At 38.3% G+C, this 16,365-nt stretch overlaps 1 protein-coding gene across 1 annotated transcript in view; it reads right to left on the reverse strand.

The window, feature by feature from the left end:
- Positions 1-16,365, reverse strand: part of LOC138158691 (receptor-type tyrosine-protein phosphatase N2-like) — a 187,965-nt gene that overhangs the window by 94,319 nt on the left and 77,281 nt on the right. The window contains exon 4 of the mRNA XM_069084825.1: positions 12,385-12,532. Within this exon, the coding sequence (XP_068940926.1) occupies positions 12,385-12,532 (148 nt within the window). The remainder of the gene's footprint in view (positions 1-12,384; positions 12,533-16,365) is intronic.

Genomic DNA, 16,365 nt, shown 5'->3' on the forward strand with positions numbered 1-16,365 from the left:
GAGGAAGGGACGGGGAGGGGGAAGAGGGAAAAGGGGAGGAGGGAGGAAAGGAGAGGAGAGAGAGAGAGAGAGAGAGAGAGAGAGAGAGAAAGAGAGAGCTTAAAGTTGGATATATAGATTTGTGAGTTATTTGCATAGAGATGAGAATTGAATATATGGGAGCAGATGAGATCACTGAGAGCACAGAGATATAAGAGTATCCAGGACAGAGCCTCAGGGAATGCCCATATTTAGTGGATGGGAGATAGATAAATATACAGCAAAGAGGATTTAGAAAGAGTAGTTAGATAGGGAGCAAGAGAGAGCAGCAGTCACAAAGTCTGAGAGAAGAGAATCTAGGAAGAGAGGGCAGCTGGATAATATAAAAAGCTAAAGAGAGGTCAATGGGATGTGGACTGAGAAAAAGTCCACTGGATTTAACAATTCAGAGATTGTTGGTCATTAAAGGTGGTTTTGGTTGAACTGGACAAGGTTCCATTGGACTCTAGAGAAGTAATTTTTTTCTCTCTGAGCCTATATTTCTGTGTGTTGTTTTTTTGCTTTTTGAAGGGCAGTTGGGGTTAAGTGACTTGCCCAAGGTCACACGGCTAGGTTTTGTGTTAAGTGTCTGAGGCCAGATTTGAACTCAGGTTCTCCTGATTCCAGGGCAGGTACTCTCTGCACTGCATCACCTAGCCACCCCTGAGCCTATAGTTCTTCATCTGTAAAATTCACTATCTGTTTCAAAGGGCTGTTGTGATTTTAAAAGTGTTTAAAGCAATATATAAATTTATGACAATGATTGTTGTTGTTACCCAAGGCCAAATTTAACTAAGTTCTGAGGCTTTTCAAAAGAAGTTTGACATCTGAGAGATGAATTTTAGGCACGGAAATTTATGAAGATAATCTACTAAGGCGTAGATTTTAAAAAAAGAAAGAATTCTCTGAATGGAACAACCATATCAAAGAAATTATAGTTCATTGAAATAGTGAAGAATGTAGTTATTTGGGCCCATGATATATTTCCCTACTAATCCATAAATTTTAATGAAGTCAGGGATGGTGTCATAGCTAACCTTTTTATCTTCTCTAAGCACCTTACAAAGTATTCTGCCAACAGTAGTCACTAATTAGGATCAGAGTTTTGGACATAAAAAGGTGCCTAGAGATCATCTGGTACAGTTATATTATTTAACAGATAAGGAAACAGGGGCATAGAGAATCTGATTAGTTTGCTGTTGGACTGTAAGCTCCATGAGGGTAGGGATTGTTTCATTCTTTATATTTATACAAGAACTCAGCAGAGCACAAGCACAAGGTATATAGTAGGTCCTTAATAAATGCATGCTGATTGATTGACCAAGGTTCTAAAGTATTAAATGGCAGAACTGGGGGTTAGAACTCAAGTCCCATGCCTCCAAGGTCACAGCTTTTTCTACTGAGTCATGCTTCTTCCCCCAAATTCTTGCTGAGTTTTAAAACTTTGAATTCAAAAGCAGTAGGACCTACTGAGTAGGTTATGAGGTTCAAAGAACTTCATTGTATTGTCTGCTGAATTTTGCTCATGATCTTCAGCATAAGGAGGTACTGGAGAAGGAAACAGCAAACCAATCTGGTATCTTTGCCAAGAAAACCCCAAATGGGGTCATGATAAGTAGGACATGACTGAACAACAACAAACATAAGGAGGCATTTAGTATACAAATATATGTAGAGATAGAGACTGAACCTTTGCTTTCACTGGTATAGGGAATATCCAGCAAGGAAACTTCCATTCCCTGGGCACATAGTCATCTTCTCTGCTTAGAGGACTAACAGTATGTGTTATAAGAGGAACTTGTTCTGAGCTTGATCCTCTATCTACTACACTATCACTTGTCATCAAAAACCTGGCCCCTACCTACCTTTTTAGTCTTCCTATGCTTTCCTTCCCTCTATGCTCCATGATCCTGCTAGACTGGACCATTGATAATTCCATGATTGTGACACATCATCCCCTGATTCTGTCCCTTTCCCTGGCCATGCCCTCTGCCTGAAATGCTTTTCCCTCTTTTCTCCCCCTTTTAGGCTCCCCAACTTCCTTCAAGAATCATTTTAAATCCCACCTTCTACAGGAGTCCTTTCCCAGTTTCCTTAGCTGTTAGTGTCCTCTCTCAAACTGACTTCCATTTGCTCTGTATATATCTTATATGTAGTTTACATTTTGTCTTCCATTTTGCATGTAAGCTTCCTGAGGGCAGGAACTCATTTTGCCTTCCTTTGTATTCCCAACACACCACAGTACCTGGCTCACAGCACACTCATGGTTTTTTTTTCCATTTAATTTTACATGTAAACAACAATTACATGTAAACAACACATAGTATACTCAATAAATGTATGTTAATTGTGTCTCTCATGCAAATGCATATACACACATATATTCACAAATTTCACCTCTGATGCTTACTTGTCATGTAATCACTGGCAATCACTTAACCCCTCGTAAGTTTTGGTATTCTCCTCTGTAAAATGGGGATAGTGATACTATGTATTTCAAAGGACTGCTGGGAGGATCAAATGAGATCGCTTATGGAACAAACTCTGCAATTAAAGTACTCTATAAATACTAGTTATTATGATATATGTACATGTGTTTATATTATATGTGTTAATTAAAGCCCTAGATTCTCTTTTCTAAAATTTTCATCTATTCTGTAATGAAATTCTAATTCATATTGAGACTCAAAAGGGAGTAGAAAAATTCTTTCTAGTTTAACCTACTAAATAGATATGACAAGATTAGTAAAGCTTTGAGCCCTGGACCAACTTTGACTCTCAACTTAATAGGTCAGGTGTCTAAGAGGTAGAATCTTTATTTCTACCTCTGGTTGTAAAAAGGCAATAGGAGTCTTAGAAATGATGTAAGGAAGTATCATGGTATAGGGAGGAAAGTGTTGAAAGGACCTTTTAGCCAGAAAAGGGGTAGCTAGGTGGCCCTGTGGTTGGAGTACAGGGCCTGAAGTCAGGAAGATTCATCTGGGTGAGTTCAAGTCCAGCATGAGATACGTACTACTTATGTGACCCTGGGCAGGTCACTTAATCCTGTCTGCCTCAGTTTCCTTAGTTATAAAAATTAGCTGGAGAAGAGAATGGCAAATTACATCAGTATCTTTGTGAAGAAAGCCCCAAATGGAGTCATGAAGAGTTGGACATGACTGAAAAACAACTGAACTGAATCAGTTCTAAATCTGTGATCATAGAATCACAAGATTTCAGGGTTCTCAAACATCTCAGAGGTCATCTAGTCCAAAATATATCTGAAAAGAGATCCCCCGTAAAATATACTTGAAAAGTGCCCATCCTGGCTTTGTTTAAGACTTCAGCTGAGGGATACTTCTCATGGCAGCCCATTCCACTTGAAGATAGCTCTAGTTATTAGGAAGTTTTTCCTGACATTAAACTTATGTTCTATTTATAGCAACTTCTACCTACTTATCCTAATTCTAGCTTCTTGGGCTAGGTAGAACACATGATATTCTTTCTAACAGCTGAAAACAGCTAGCATTTCCCATTTTCTTCTTCTTTTCCTCCTCCCTGCTTACATTACACTCCTTTCAGGTCTTGTTGATTCATGCTGATGTCACAGTTCATTAAAACACACAGCTATTTCTCCTGTGAGCTTCTGCCTAGCACTGTCTTCACCATTTTAGATTCAGGAAATTGACTTTTTGAACCTTTGTGAGGTTTTTACATTTATCACTATACAATTTCCTCTTGTTAGATTCAGCCTAATATTCCATCCCTTTGAGAGAGATCCTGTTGAATCCTGGTTCCAATGTATTAGTTACCCTTATCTCTGTGTCATCTACATATCTGATAACTGTACCATCTATGCCTTGATCCAAGTCCCAGATAAAAATGTCAAACAGTGCCAAGTCAAGGACAAATTCCTGAGGTGTTCATTTTGATAAATATATAAAAAGGTCTAATTCTTAATTGGACAGTCAGTATTACCTTGGGGGAGGCAGCAGGTGGCCTTAAGAAGTCAAAATGCTAAGAGGCTCTTTGTCTAACTACGTTAAGACCTTGCTCATAAAAAGAATATGAAATAGTTTCAGTAAATATAGTTGCACCCTCTTTGATATTCCTTTCCTTTGAAGGTGGATTGTTCCTGGTCCTTCTGCAAGCTGTAAATTGACTTAACTGATAGTATTTTGTTCCCTTTTTTTGTGTATAAAACCCTTTCTGAAACTAACTCTTTGGGGAGAGAAGTCCAAATCTGAATTTCATCCTTGGGTTTCTCTTTCTTACCACTGTAGCTCATTTTGATAATAACTTATTTTGTTAATGAAAAAAAATTTCCCTCTAAACACATTGAAGACTTCCAAGTTGACACCAATCATTAATGACTATTCTTCAGGTACAGTCATTTAACCAGTTCTGAATCTTATAAATTAGATTGCCATCTAGTCAAGTATGAGTAATTGATCAAATGCTTTGCTAAAAATCTAGATAAAATCTATCTACTTCATTTCCCTACTCTTCTAATTTAAGTGACCTTGTCAAGAAAGGGGACACACCTAGGATGGCATGATCTATTCTTGTCAAACTCAGGTTCGCTCTTTGGGTCTACTGCTTACTTTTCTAGGTGTCATCAAATATCACTTTATATTCTAGAAGTCATGGATGAATTTCAAATCAAAGTCAAACTTACTGGTCTATAGGCTCTATTCTCCATTCTCTTCCAGAAACAAATAAGTCATTTGCCCCTTTTCCAATCTGTGACTAGCGCTTTCATCCTCCATGATACTTTAATGACCACTAACAAAGACTCAATCATCACATCAGTCATTTCTTTCAGTATCATAGGAAGTACTTCAACTGGGTCAGGTGACTTGAACTCATCAAAGGTAATGAGGTGATCTCTCACTCTCTTCATATTTCTATTGGGTATCAACCCTATTAGCTATATTTATTAGAGTTTTACATGAACTGCTTGGGAGATATGTGTACCATTTTATATTTGTCTTAAAAACCAAAATGACCAAGTTTTAAAAATTTTCTCTTTTCTTTAATCTATTTATTCTATGAGTCCATGTAACAGACCCTGTGACCTAAGAAGGAAAATAATTGGGGCGGCCAGGTGGCTCAGTGAGTAAGAGCACCGGTTCCAGTGTTGGGACGACCTGGAGATCGAATCCCGGGCTCAGACACTTAGCACCCACCCAGAAACACCTGGCCGTGTAACCTTGAGCAAGTTACTTAACCCCAATTGCTTAGGGGCGGCCAGGTGGCTCAGCGAGTAAGAGCACTGGTTCCAGTGTTGGAATGACCTGGAGATCGAATCCCGGGCTCAGACACTCAGCACTACACCCAGAAATAACTGGCCGTGTAACCTTGAGCAAGTTACTTAACCCCAATTGCTTAAAAAAAAAAGGAAAATAATTCACCTTCTCTTATGTAAAATAGAAATATTGTTCATAAATGATGCAATATTTAACTCACATATTCAAATGGATCTGTGGTGTCATTGAAGTCAATATTTCCTCTAATGATGTGGCTCTCAGCTAACCAATGCCTGCCTATACTGTGGGACTCTTCTCTATGTATTCCCACAAGTTTACCACAGGGGATCCACCTTATGTCCTAGGAATCTTCTCATTTTTCTCCTGACACTTCAAGGATACCAGAGGAACAAAGAGCCTGCCCACTGGTTATTGCTCTCATTTCAAAACCAATCAGTCTTGGTTTTCCATCATACATTGACATCATCCACTATTCTGGTTCCTATTTGTAGCTTACTCATACTTGACATGCACCTTTCTTGTTTTCAAGTTGCCTTCCTCATTAGACTGTGAACTCCTTGAAAGCAGGGGGCAATCTTTTGCCTTTCTTCACAGCCCCAGAGCTTAGTACAGTGCCTGGAACATAGTTGGCACTTAATAAATGTTTGTTGACTGACTTCTTCGTTCACATTTCTTTCCTGTGTACATTGTTAGGTTCTGAATCACTGTAGTTCTAGAAGAGGGTCTGCATTGTTCTGGGGCTTGATACAGTAAATAACATGCCATTTGCCAACAAAAACACTTGAAGGAGCTTACTCTGTATGGGAAATCTCTGTTGAATTTAAACTATACTAGATTTTCTCCATGACAATTGCGAAGACTGTCAGTGGACATATATCTCTATTTCTTGCCTCACTTGATACTAATGATCATAGGATCCTTCAACAAGATTATCTCTGATGCTTTATCTTTCAAGGAATCGTGAACATATTTGATATACGGATGGAAGACACCTTGTTAGAATGGAGCCTTTAAGGTGCCCTTTTGCTTTACTGAATCAAGAGCTTTCTTGAAATCAATCAAAATTGAGCACAGTGGGTAGGTTGTATTCTCTACATTTTTCAGTCAATTGCATGAGAATAAGGATGTAGTCTGCTAAACCTGCTTATTCCCTACTCACACCCTGAGGATACTCTTCATATGATATACATATTTATGCATACATGTATATTCACACACATGTATATTATGCTCATAGAAATTTATAAAGGTGGGAAAGTAGATATGTAGGTCAATAGTTGATTATGTTCTCTTGGTCATCCTTTTCTGTAATTAAGAAGGTCTGAAGTTTATTTTTCTCTACATGTTTTTGCTTTCTTTTCTCCCTTTAGATATTTGGTGAATCTATTCCACAGCACTGTTAATTGCATTGCTTCCTTCCTAGCTCTGTTTTTTGTATTCTTGGTCCTAGTCAGCTGCTTTCCCAATCTTTGTTCTCCTTTAGTTCTCCTTAGTGCCATCTCTAGCTCCTTTAAAAGCCCATCTGTAAAGCTAGAGTCCAAGAGGGACTTGATGGTAAAAAAAAAAAGCTCATTATAAAAATCTTTGCTAATCTTGTTATTTTTTTCTCTCTGTATTGTCCACCTTCATTTTCATACTTAAATGTCTTTGGTATAACTTTGCTTAGTTGAGATATTTCTGAAATTTTCTTTAAGCTGGTTTGACACTGAATCACATCTCTGTTTTGTTAAGTAACACTATCCTTAATCTTCCATCATTCTTCTCCATTAGATTTTACAAATGACTTTATATTATAAACTAGTGTCACCTTTGGCCACAACATCTCTCTGTCTAGCAAATAAGTCAAGTGTTTGCTTTTAGAGACAGCTAGATGTTACAGGGAGAGAGAACAGGGTCTGGAGAAAGGAAATCTTGAGTTCAAATTCTAAGACACTTATTTACTACTCCATCAGTAATGAGTTATTTTGGGGAAGCTAGGTGGCACAGTGAATAGAGCACCAGACCTGTAGTCAGGAGGACCTAAGTTCAAATCCGACCTCAGACACTTAAAATAAAACTAGTCGTGTGACCTTGGGCAAGTTACTTAACCCCAATTGCCCTACCTTCCCCCCTCCAAAAAGCAAAAGAAAAGTTATTTCCTGTCCATTAAAATGTGATACATTTAATTTCTGGTGACTTTATTTAGCATTTACCATGTTTACAATATTCAGATTCTTTTCTCTAAGGAACTATACTGATATAGAGGCATGAGATTTCTGCTCAGTTTATCAATTACTGACCTATACTTTCTCATTTATTTCTAGCAATTCCCACCTTTGCTTTGAAGTCAGCAGGTATTAAAGTATTGATTTAATTTGGAGGATCTTCTTAATTTCTTCATAGAATCTCTTTTTATTTTCTACAATAGATTTTGGTGAGTAAGATTGAAAAAAAAATTTTCATGTTTTTCCCCAAATAGTTATCTTTAAAACAGCAATATGAGATAATGAAATATCTCATGAAATGATGTTTCTTTGGCCTGTGGGTTGATGGGATAAAGCCAACTTCCCCAACTCCATTATTTGTATCTTCTAGGAAAACCTTTGAGAAATCCTTTCCTTCAAATACTTTCTTCTGGTTTCATTTAAAGTGGGAATGTTGAGACCAAAGCAATTTTGTTCCTCTAGTCATGTCCTATTACGAGGCACTGAACATGAACCATCCAATTAGAGAACTGACAGCTTATTTAAAATGTATACATGGTCCAAACATTTTGTGACTCTTAGCACCTTATACCTCCTTTCCTCCTCCTTTGTCACCATCACCGTAGAAGCATCTGGGTGCTACACAGGACTGAGAACCACTTTGTATTTTTCACTGATTCATGGACAACCATGATCCAAAAGTTTATCACTGAATGGACACTGGGTGATGAGGCTTTTCAATCTTAGGTAGGCTGGTCCTCAGGAAGCAGATTCAATCTGCTGCTTGGATGTACCCGAAGCCTCTTCAGCCTGGTAGAATCTCTGAGAGCTTCTGATATAAATAGCACAGTTTTCAAGAACCCAGGGTCAATTCTCCATCACAGGCCCAACTTTGTGTGTGCTGTATATAATACACACTATAAGACTTCCAATAAGAATGTTTAAACCAAGGGGTTTTCCACCTTCATTGGATCAGGGACCCCTTAGATTGGTTGTGTCTATGGGCCCCTTTTCAGAGTAATGTTTTTTAATGCACAAAATAAAATACCTATGATTACAGAGAGAACCAATTATGTTGAAATTCAGTTATCATAATATCATTTTTAAAAACAAGTTCATGAACCCCAAGTTAGGAACTTCTAGCTTAAATTTGGCTTTAACATTAACATTGGAGGTATATACTATAGAAATTCTTTCTAGGTGAAACTCTCTTACAATGAAATACTTTAATGCTTTTGTAAATAGAACTCTTTCAATGAGATCTAGAAGACCCATGTCAATACTAAATTCTACTGGGTAATGATGATTCAGAATAGATACACATATGCATATATGTATGTATATGTATATACATATGTATACACACTATTTAAAACATTACCCCTTGCAAGTTATACACAGTGTATTGTATACTAAAGATTTTAAAAGGATGAGTCATATCTTTATTTGATGTAGCAAACCCTAGGGAGTCATGGTCAGTTCTTTAGCAGTAGAATGACAAGATGAAAGCAATATTTTAGGAAGACTAGTCTGATAGTATTGAATAGGAAATTACAGTCAGAGAAACTAGTTAGGAGGCATTCATACAGTTTATCTCTGTGTGAGATAATGAGGTCCTAGGGCAGGTAGGTGGCACAGTAGATAGAACACAGGACCTAGAGTCTGGAAGACATGAACTCAAATTTGGCTTTAGGCACTTGCTAGCTGTATGACCCTGGGCAAGTTACCTATCCCTATTTGCCTTGGTTTTCTCCTCTGTAAAATGATCTGGAGAAGAAAATGGCAAACTACTCCAGTATCTGTGTCAAGAAAATCCCAAATGTGGTCACAAAGAGTTGGACATAATTGAAATGACTGAAAAACAAAAAAAAATGAAGTTCTAGGCTAGAATAGTTACAACTAATGGATAATGGCAGGGGAGGGGGAATTGAGAGTTTTCAAAGAAAGAGAAAATAGTGAAATATTGGCTATAGGAGACAGAAAAGAGACTCATAGGTGACTTCGAGTTTCTAGCTTGGGAAAATGGAATCACAGTAGAAGTACTTCTAAAAAACGTGGAAACTGAGAAGGTGGCGTGTACTAATTACAATTATAACTTGTATTAAGTACACCCTTCCTCTTATTTGTAATAAAATCAATGCAAGTTTTCAGTGAAGTATAACCACCTGTAGGGTAAAACTCTCCAACATTGTACAACTTCATTACAGAGCTCGTCCTTTTTGATCCTGAACAATAAAGATGATTACATCCAGACAAACTGTAGAGGGGACTCAAGAAAGGGAGGATATAATTATCCCTACAGGAATTTGGCTAAGTCACCAAGAGTCTGAGCAGCTCCATTCACCTGGTAGGCTCTTTGCAATATCTTTCATCAAGGGATACAAGGTGGACTTGGGCAATGAGGCTTTTGGGGAAATTTGTAGGAAGGTAGAGATTGGAATGGGTGACATGTGGTAGACCAACATGGCTATGATTTCATCTATAAAGAACTTAATCTGCATTTATGTGATAAAAATAGTAAGCCCGTCCTTCCGAATCCTGTTCTCTTTACAACTTCTGGTAGACTCAGAACCTAGTCTTACTTTTCCCAGTGACCTAGTACACTAACTTGTCGAGCAATGATCTCAAACTCAAACACTGATCTAGAAAACCGCATATAACATTCATCTATGTCCTATTATATTTTTATTTTGTTAAATATTTCCCTTTTCAATCTGGCTCTGGCTTCACTTGGCATCATGGAGGGCTGCTTGTGGTGTAGACAGCATATCTGACATCTCTGTTGTAGAGTATTCTTCCTAAGATTCCTATCTCTGGTTCCATTTAATTTGACTTTTTGTGTGGTTAGAGCTTCTTTCCTTTACCTGGACTGTAAGGCTCTTGAGTGCAAAGATTATATCCTTCTTTCTATCCTCCTCACTGCCCGAGTTTCATACAAAATAGGTGCTCAATAAATACTTGGCGATTGATCGACTAGTCTGTCTGTCTGTCTGCATTCTCTATGTGATCTCAATCAAAAGAACAAAGGATGCTGATAGATCATAGTTTATAGTTTACAAAACTTCAATGGTTCTTCCTGATAACAAGATTGTTTTATTTCAGGTACTACTGTAAAATGGGAATTGGGATTATAGAATTGCAGATTTTGAGCTTGAAGGGGATTTTGGAGACCACCTATTGTGGATGAGCAATCTAGGCCCAAGGAAGCTGTGAATTGTCCAGCTCACAGTGATTGATGTAGGTGAGATTTTAATTCAAGTCCTCTGAATGCCAAACCAAGGCTTTTGACATCGTATTAGGCTATCTCTCCTCACAAGTAAGATCACAATTATGGAAAACTTAACAAAGTCAGCCTGTAAAATTGGGTCTTCATTCTGTAGGCAACATTTCTGAGGCTACTGTCGATAGTGCCTAATAGTTGTTATAAAAAATACCTAATTTAGGTGCTTACTTTAAAGTCGGGAAATATGTCAATTATCATGCCCATTCTACAGAAGAGAAAATGGGCTCAGACACATTAAGTGCATTGCATCATTGCTAGATTTTATTTTAAGAGTTATTTATTTCTAGTTTCTTATGAGGGTAGAGGGGTGGGAGAAGGAACCAGTATATGCTATGGTCAATGGACTGATCCTGTAAGAAAAATAGTATTACACTCATCTGTGCTATTTGGGATTCGAGTTCACAGAGTCTATCATTCCCCTTTAAAACAAAATGAGATAACTTTTTATTTTTTGAGGCATAAATGCTGATCACCTTCAGGCTTACAATTCATTGCAAGCTTAACAGGTAAGGACAGCCAGCATTTAAGGTACTAGAAAATACCAACTACTGTTTCCAAGAGAGACTATGGGGACTCCTTCACTGGACTTCAATATCTAGCGAATGGTCCCCTAATTACAAACTGCTGGTGTTTTTATATTGGATGGGCAAAGGATTGGCCCTACACAAGCTGAAGCAGAGCCACCGCTACCGAATGACCATGATTATTGCTTCTTCACATGAAACAGCATTGTGTATTGATTCACATGCTGCATTCAGATTCTGTGCAGCAGAAGTACACATTTCACAAATAAAACAGAAGTCCACAAAATGAGTGTTCTACTACATTGGACGAATTTGGGAATGCTGCCACAATTGGAATCATACAATTCTTTCTGTCTGTCTGCCTATCTTTCCCCCCAAAACTGGTATCTATCTTTTTTCACTTCCAACACAGAAAACCAAAAAGAAACCAGAGCATTTATTTTTTTTTTAATTAAGCAATCAGGGTTAAGTAACTTGCTCAAGGTTACACAGCCAGTTATTTCTGGGTGTGGTGCTGAGTGTCTGAGCCCGGGATTCGATCTCCAGGTCGTCCCAACACTGGAGCCCGGTGCTCTTACTCGCTGAGCCACCTGGCCGCCCCTAAGCAATTGGGGTTAAATAACTTGCTCAAGGTTACACGACCAGGTGTTTCTGGGTGGGTGCTAAGTGTCTGAGCCCGGGATTCGATCTCCAGGTCATTCTGACACTAGAGTCGGTGCTCTTACTCGCTGTGCTACCTGGCCGCCCCCAACCAGAGCATTTATAACGCGAATATATTGATATTTATAATAATAATAGCTAGCATTTACATAGCACTGTAAGGTCTGCAAAGTGCTCTGCATATGTTATCTCTTCTGATCCTCACAACAACCTGGGAGGGAGTTACTAGTATCTTCATTTTTACAGATAAGAAAATTGAGGCAAAGAGAGGCTAAGTGACTTGGCCAGTGTAACACAGCTGGTGACTGAGGCAGGATTCAAACTCACATCTTCATGATTCTAGATCCAGCATTCCACGTGCTGTGACCCTTAATTGCCTAGTACACCACCTAGCCTCATCACTGTCCTGGACTAATAAAAGTTACATAAAAGCAAAACATCAGTAAATCATGTGAAATGATACATACATGTCAGCACGGTGGGAGAACGATTTTTCTGCAGGTTCTCTGCCTTCTGGGCTACCAGAGATGTGTTTGGCTCAGCTTGGTAGGCACAGAGGGCTTCCCACTCTTTCTCCAGTCGATTCTTATTCTTCAAATGATCTTCCATGTAGGACTAAAATGAAAAGATACAGGCATCAGGAAAGTTCTTCTCCATTAAGGTAGACCTGATGTTGCAGGTGTAGTAGGGGCAAGAAGTATTGACATATTAGAGGCAAAACCTATAACTCGTTTAGCTGTCTGAATGCCATATATCGCCTCACCCAAGGTCCATGATGAAAATCACAGATGCTAACTCAAGTATATCAAATTCAGCTAAATTTTCCACACTACCTTCATCCAAGAAGCATCAGACAAGGACCTACAGGAGGGATAAGATGGTTCAGCTGGTAGAGGAGTAGGAGAGGGAAAGAATTACAAAAGGAATACAGGCTGAGGTCTTTTCCCTTTAGGATTTTATTCTATAGACAAGACATACACATATGAAGAAGTTAATTACTTAAGGCAGTATACGATTAAGTGCTAAATGAGTGGCAGAGATAATAAGGGCTACAATAGTTCAGAGAAAGGGGAGATTAATGTGGGCTTAAGTGGTCAGGGAAGGTCTCACTGAATTCCCTAAGGCAGGATTTGAGCTGGGTCTTGAAAGCTGTGTAAGATTTGGATGTTGGTAAGAAGGATCATAGGATCAGAAGAGCATAGATTTAGAACTGGAAAGAACCTTTCAGATCATCTGATTCACCCCCTCGTTTTATAGGTGACAAAAGTTGGGTCAGATGAACCAGCTGACTTGCCCAAGGTCACACAGGTATTAAGTCGCACATTTGGGCTTTGAATCCAGGTCATTTGGTTCTAAATTAATTGTAACAATTCTACTAGACTATCCCATCAGAAATAAGGTTGGAGTATTTTAATGCAGGGGCACAATCAGAGATTAAAAACTGACTGGACAAGATGAAAATCTATTGTTGGGGCCAGAGTACAGAAAACTCTGAATGTCTGGTTGTAAAATGTGATGTTTTTTCTCTAGAGAGTACTTGATAGGTTAATATCCTGATCACTGGTCTATGGTGATTGATAATATAACGTCGTTGTTGTTGGACAATTTTTTCAGTTGTGTTCAACTCTGTGTGATTCCATTTGAGGTATTATTGTCAAAGACACTGCAGTGGTTTCCTGTTTATTCTCCCACTCACTTTACAGATGAGGAAAATGAGGAAACTGAGGCAAACAGGATAAACGACTTGCCCAGGGTCACACAGCTATTAGGTATCTGGGGTCAGCCTTCCTGACTCCAGACCTAGCACTCTATCCACTGTGCCACATAGCTGCCCTTGATAATGCAATATAAAACAACATTAGAGAGGCAGATAGATGTTGCACTGGTCTTAGAGTCAAGAAGACCTGAGTTCAAATCCTACCTCAGATATTTACCAACTGCAGGATCTTGGGCAAATATCTTAACCTTTGTCTGAGTTTCTTCATTTGTAAAATATGGATACTAATAGTATCTCCCAGGATTACTGTGAGATTAAAATTAGATAATACTTATAAAACATTCTGCAAACCTTAAAGCAATATATATGTATGTACATGTGTGTGCATATACATACAAATATATGTACACACAGTGCATACATATACACACATAATATGCTAGCCATTATTTATTATTATCATTATTATTCCTCACTCACCTCTAAATTCACATAAAAGGCCCTACTTTAAAAAAATAGAACTTATGCTTCATTGTCAACTATAACTATTTGCATAAGTGTATATACAGGTATATATTTATGTATATGAAAGTCTGAATCAAAATAAAAGAAGGGGTAAATAATAGCTTGGAACAATTATCTCACATAAAAGGACATAGGAGCCAGAGACAAACAGCAACATTTCAGCCAAGCAGCATTTCTTCTAATAAACCCCAAAGGGGCAAGAAGAGCCACCAGATAGCATCTTTACAGATAAAGGCTTTGCAGGAAACCTTCCATTTTCTTTTTTCTTTTTAAGAGAACTACAAGCTGCCTAATAGCTACTACCTTGTAAGTGACTCCCTGGAAATGTTTCCCTCAAAAAATAAAATCATGAGGATGCATTTTGTTTACTGTAAAAATCCCTTATCTGACCCAACCTCCCTGTCAGCTAGGTAGTTCAAAACATCTCGCAGATAGCAGAGACTACTGTGTCCTTTATGCAAAACTTTGGCATAGATTTCAAGACTTTAAGTCAATCATCACAAAGAGAAAGATTTCCCCCACGTGGCTCAGTCTACAAGCTTCACAAATTGCCAGGCCTTGGGTCTGCTCACTTTTCCAAAGGAACCATTCATTTGTCGATTAAAAAAAAAAAAAGAAATGTGCATACTGTTCCTTAATTCACCATATCAGCTTCTACTAATTATCCTGATGGCCCTAAGACCATTCCTCAGATGTGTATTAAGGAATTTACATAGACAATGGAAAAATGAACTCAGCCATTATGCCCTGTAGGAGAGTACTGGGATTAGGCAGGTGTTTGGGAATCTGTTTACTGCCCAGTGATTGCTCAGATGAAAACAACAGTCATCATATATCTTAATTAATATTCTAGGTAGCTTTGACCATTCTCCTCATGGGGCTTCCCCTCTTTCCCATTTTCTGTTTGCACAGAAGTCGTTTTTCTTTTAATTGGCACATTTTTCTAAATCTATTGGGCATGAGACATTGAAGATACTTGGCTGCTCTGACTTGTGCAAAATGTTTAACAGTTTGAAGCATTAAAAAAAAAAAGAAACCAAATATTTTGACCCTCGGCTGTTCCTATCTTAATTTTTCTGGTTTCTTGACTATTAGAAGTAAATAATCAGATGTACTGAAAAGGAAACAAAAGCCCTCGGAACATTTTGCCATCAACAAAGACTACTGTGCCTACAAGCGCAATCCACTTTTCTCTCATCGATCTGTTCAGTAGGGAAACAACCGTTCTTTTAAGGGAAAGCATTTCAAAGTACAAAACATGCCTGCATCACCGGCCCCAAAGGAAATGTTATTCTTTTTGGAACGAATGCCCTGTTACTCAGACTTTTTTTTTGTTTGCATATTTTGCAATACAATCACACAGTAAAATGAGAATTCATGCTCCCCCTCTCCCCAAATGTACTTATTCCAATCTATATAGAAACTATGGTCTCTTCTAATAAAGGTTTTGAAAAATGTAAGCCAATGCCTGGAAATCTTATAGGGAGGGAGTGGAAGGACTTCCTGCATTCACCTCCCAAATATTTAGTAGGCATTTCAAACTCAACATGCCCAGGATGGAACTCAAAAAAAAAAAAAAAAAGACCCAAACCCTTTCCTCTTCAGAACTTCTCTATTCTGTCACGATCCTCCCAGTCACCCAAACTCCCAACCTCAAGGTCATTCTCTACTCACTCTCATTCACCTCATATATTCAACCAGCTGTCAGTGCCATTTCTTTCTCCACAATATCTCTTATATATGCCCCCTTTTCTTTATTCACATGGCCATTAAACTGCTTCGATTCCATCCCCTCTCGGCTTTGGACTACTGCAAGAGTCTTGTTCATTGTACTCTTTGCCTTAACTCTTTGTTAATTCATACTCCACATAGTTGCGAAAGTGATTTTTGTGAAGAGCTTCACATTACCTTCTCCATTCAAGAAACTGCATTGACTCCCTAATACTTCTAGGATAGGACTTTTTGTATCATGGACTTCTTGTATTGTGTTTGTAGCTGTTCAGTTGTGCCTGAACCTTCATATAGGACACCCATAAGACACCAATACTGTCTATGGGGTTTTCTTGGCAAAGAGATTGAAGTGGTTTGTCATTTCCTTCTCCAGTTGGTTAAGGCAAACAGAAGTTAAGTGACTTGCCCAGGGTCACAGAGTAAGTGTCTGTAAGGGTTATGGGATTTAAAGATCTTCCATGCCCCGTTGGACTTG

The sequence above is a fragment of the Petaurus breviceps genome, unplaced genomic scaffold (genome assembly GCF_028583685.1).
Source record: "Petaurus breviceps papuanus isolate PSGF00001 unplaced genomic scaffold, PetGlider_PUasm1.0 115, whole genome shotgun sequence".
Lineage (NCBI taxonomy): Eukaryota > Metazoa > Chordata > Mammalia > Diprotodontia > Petauridae > Petaurus > Petaurus breviceps.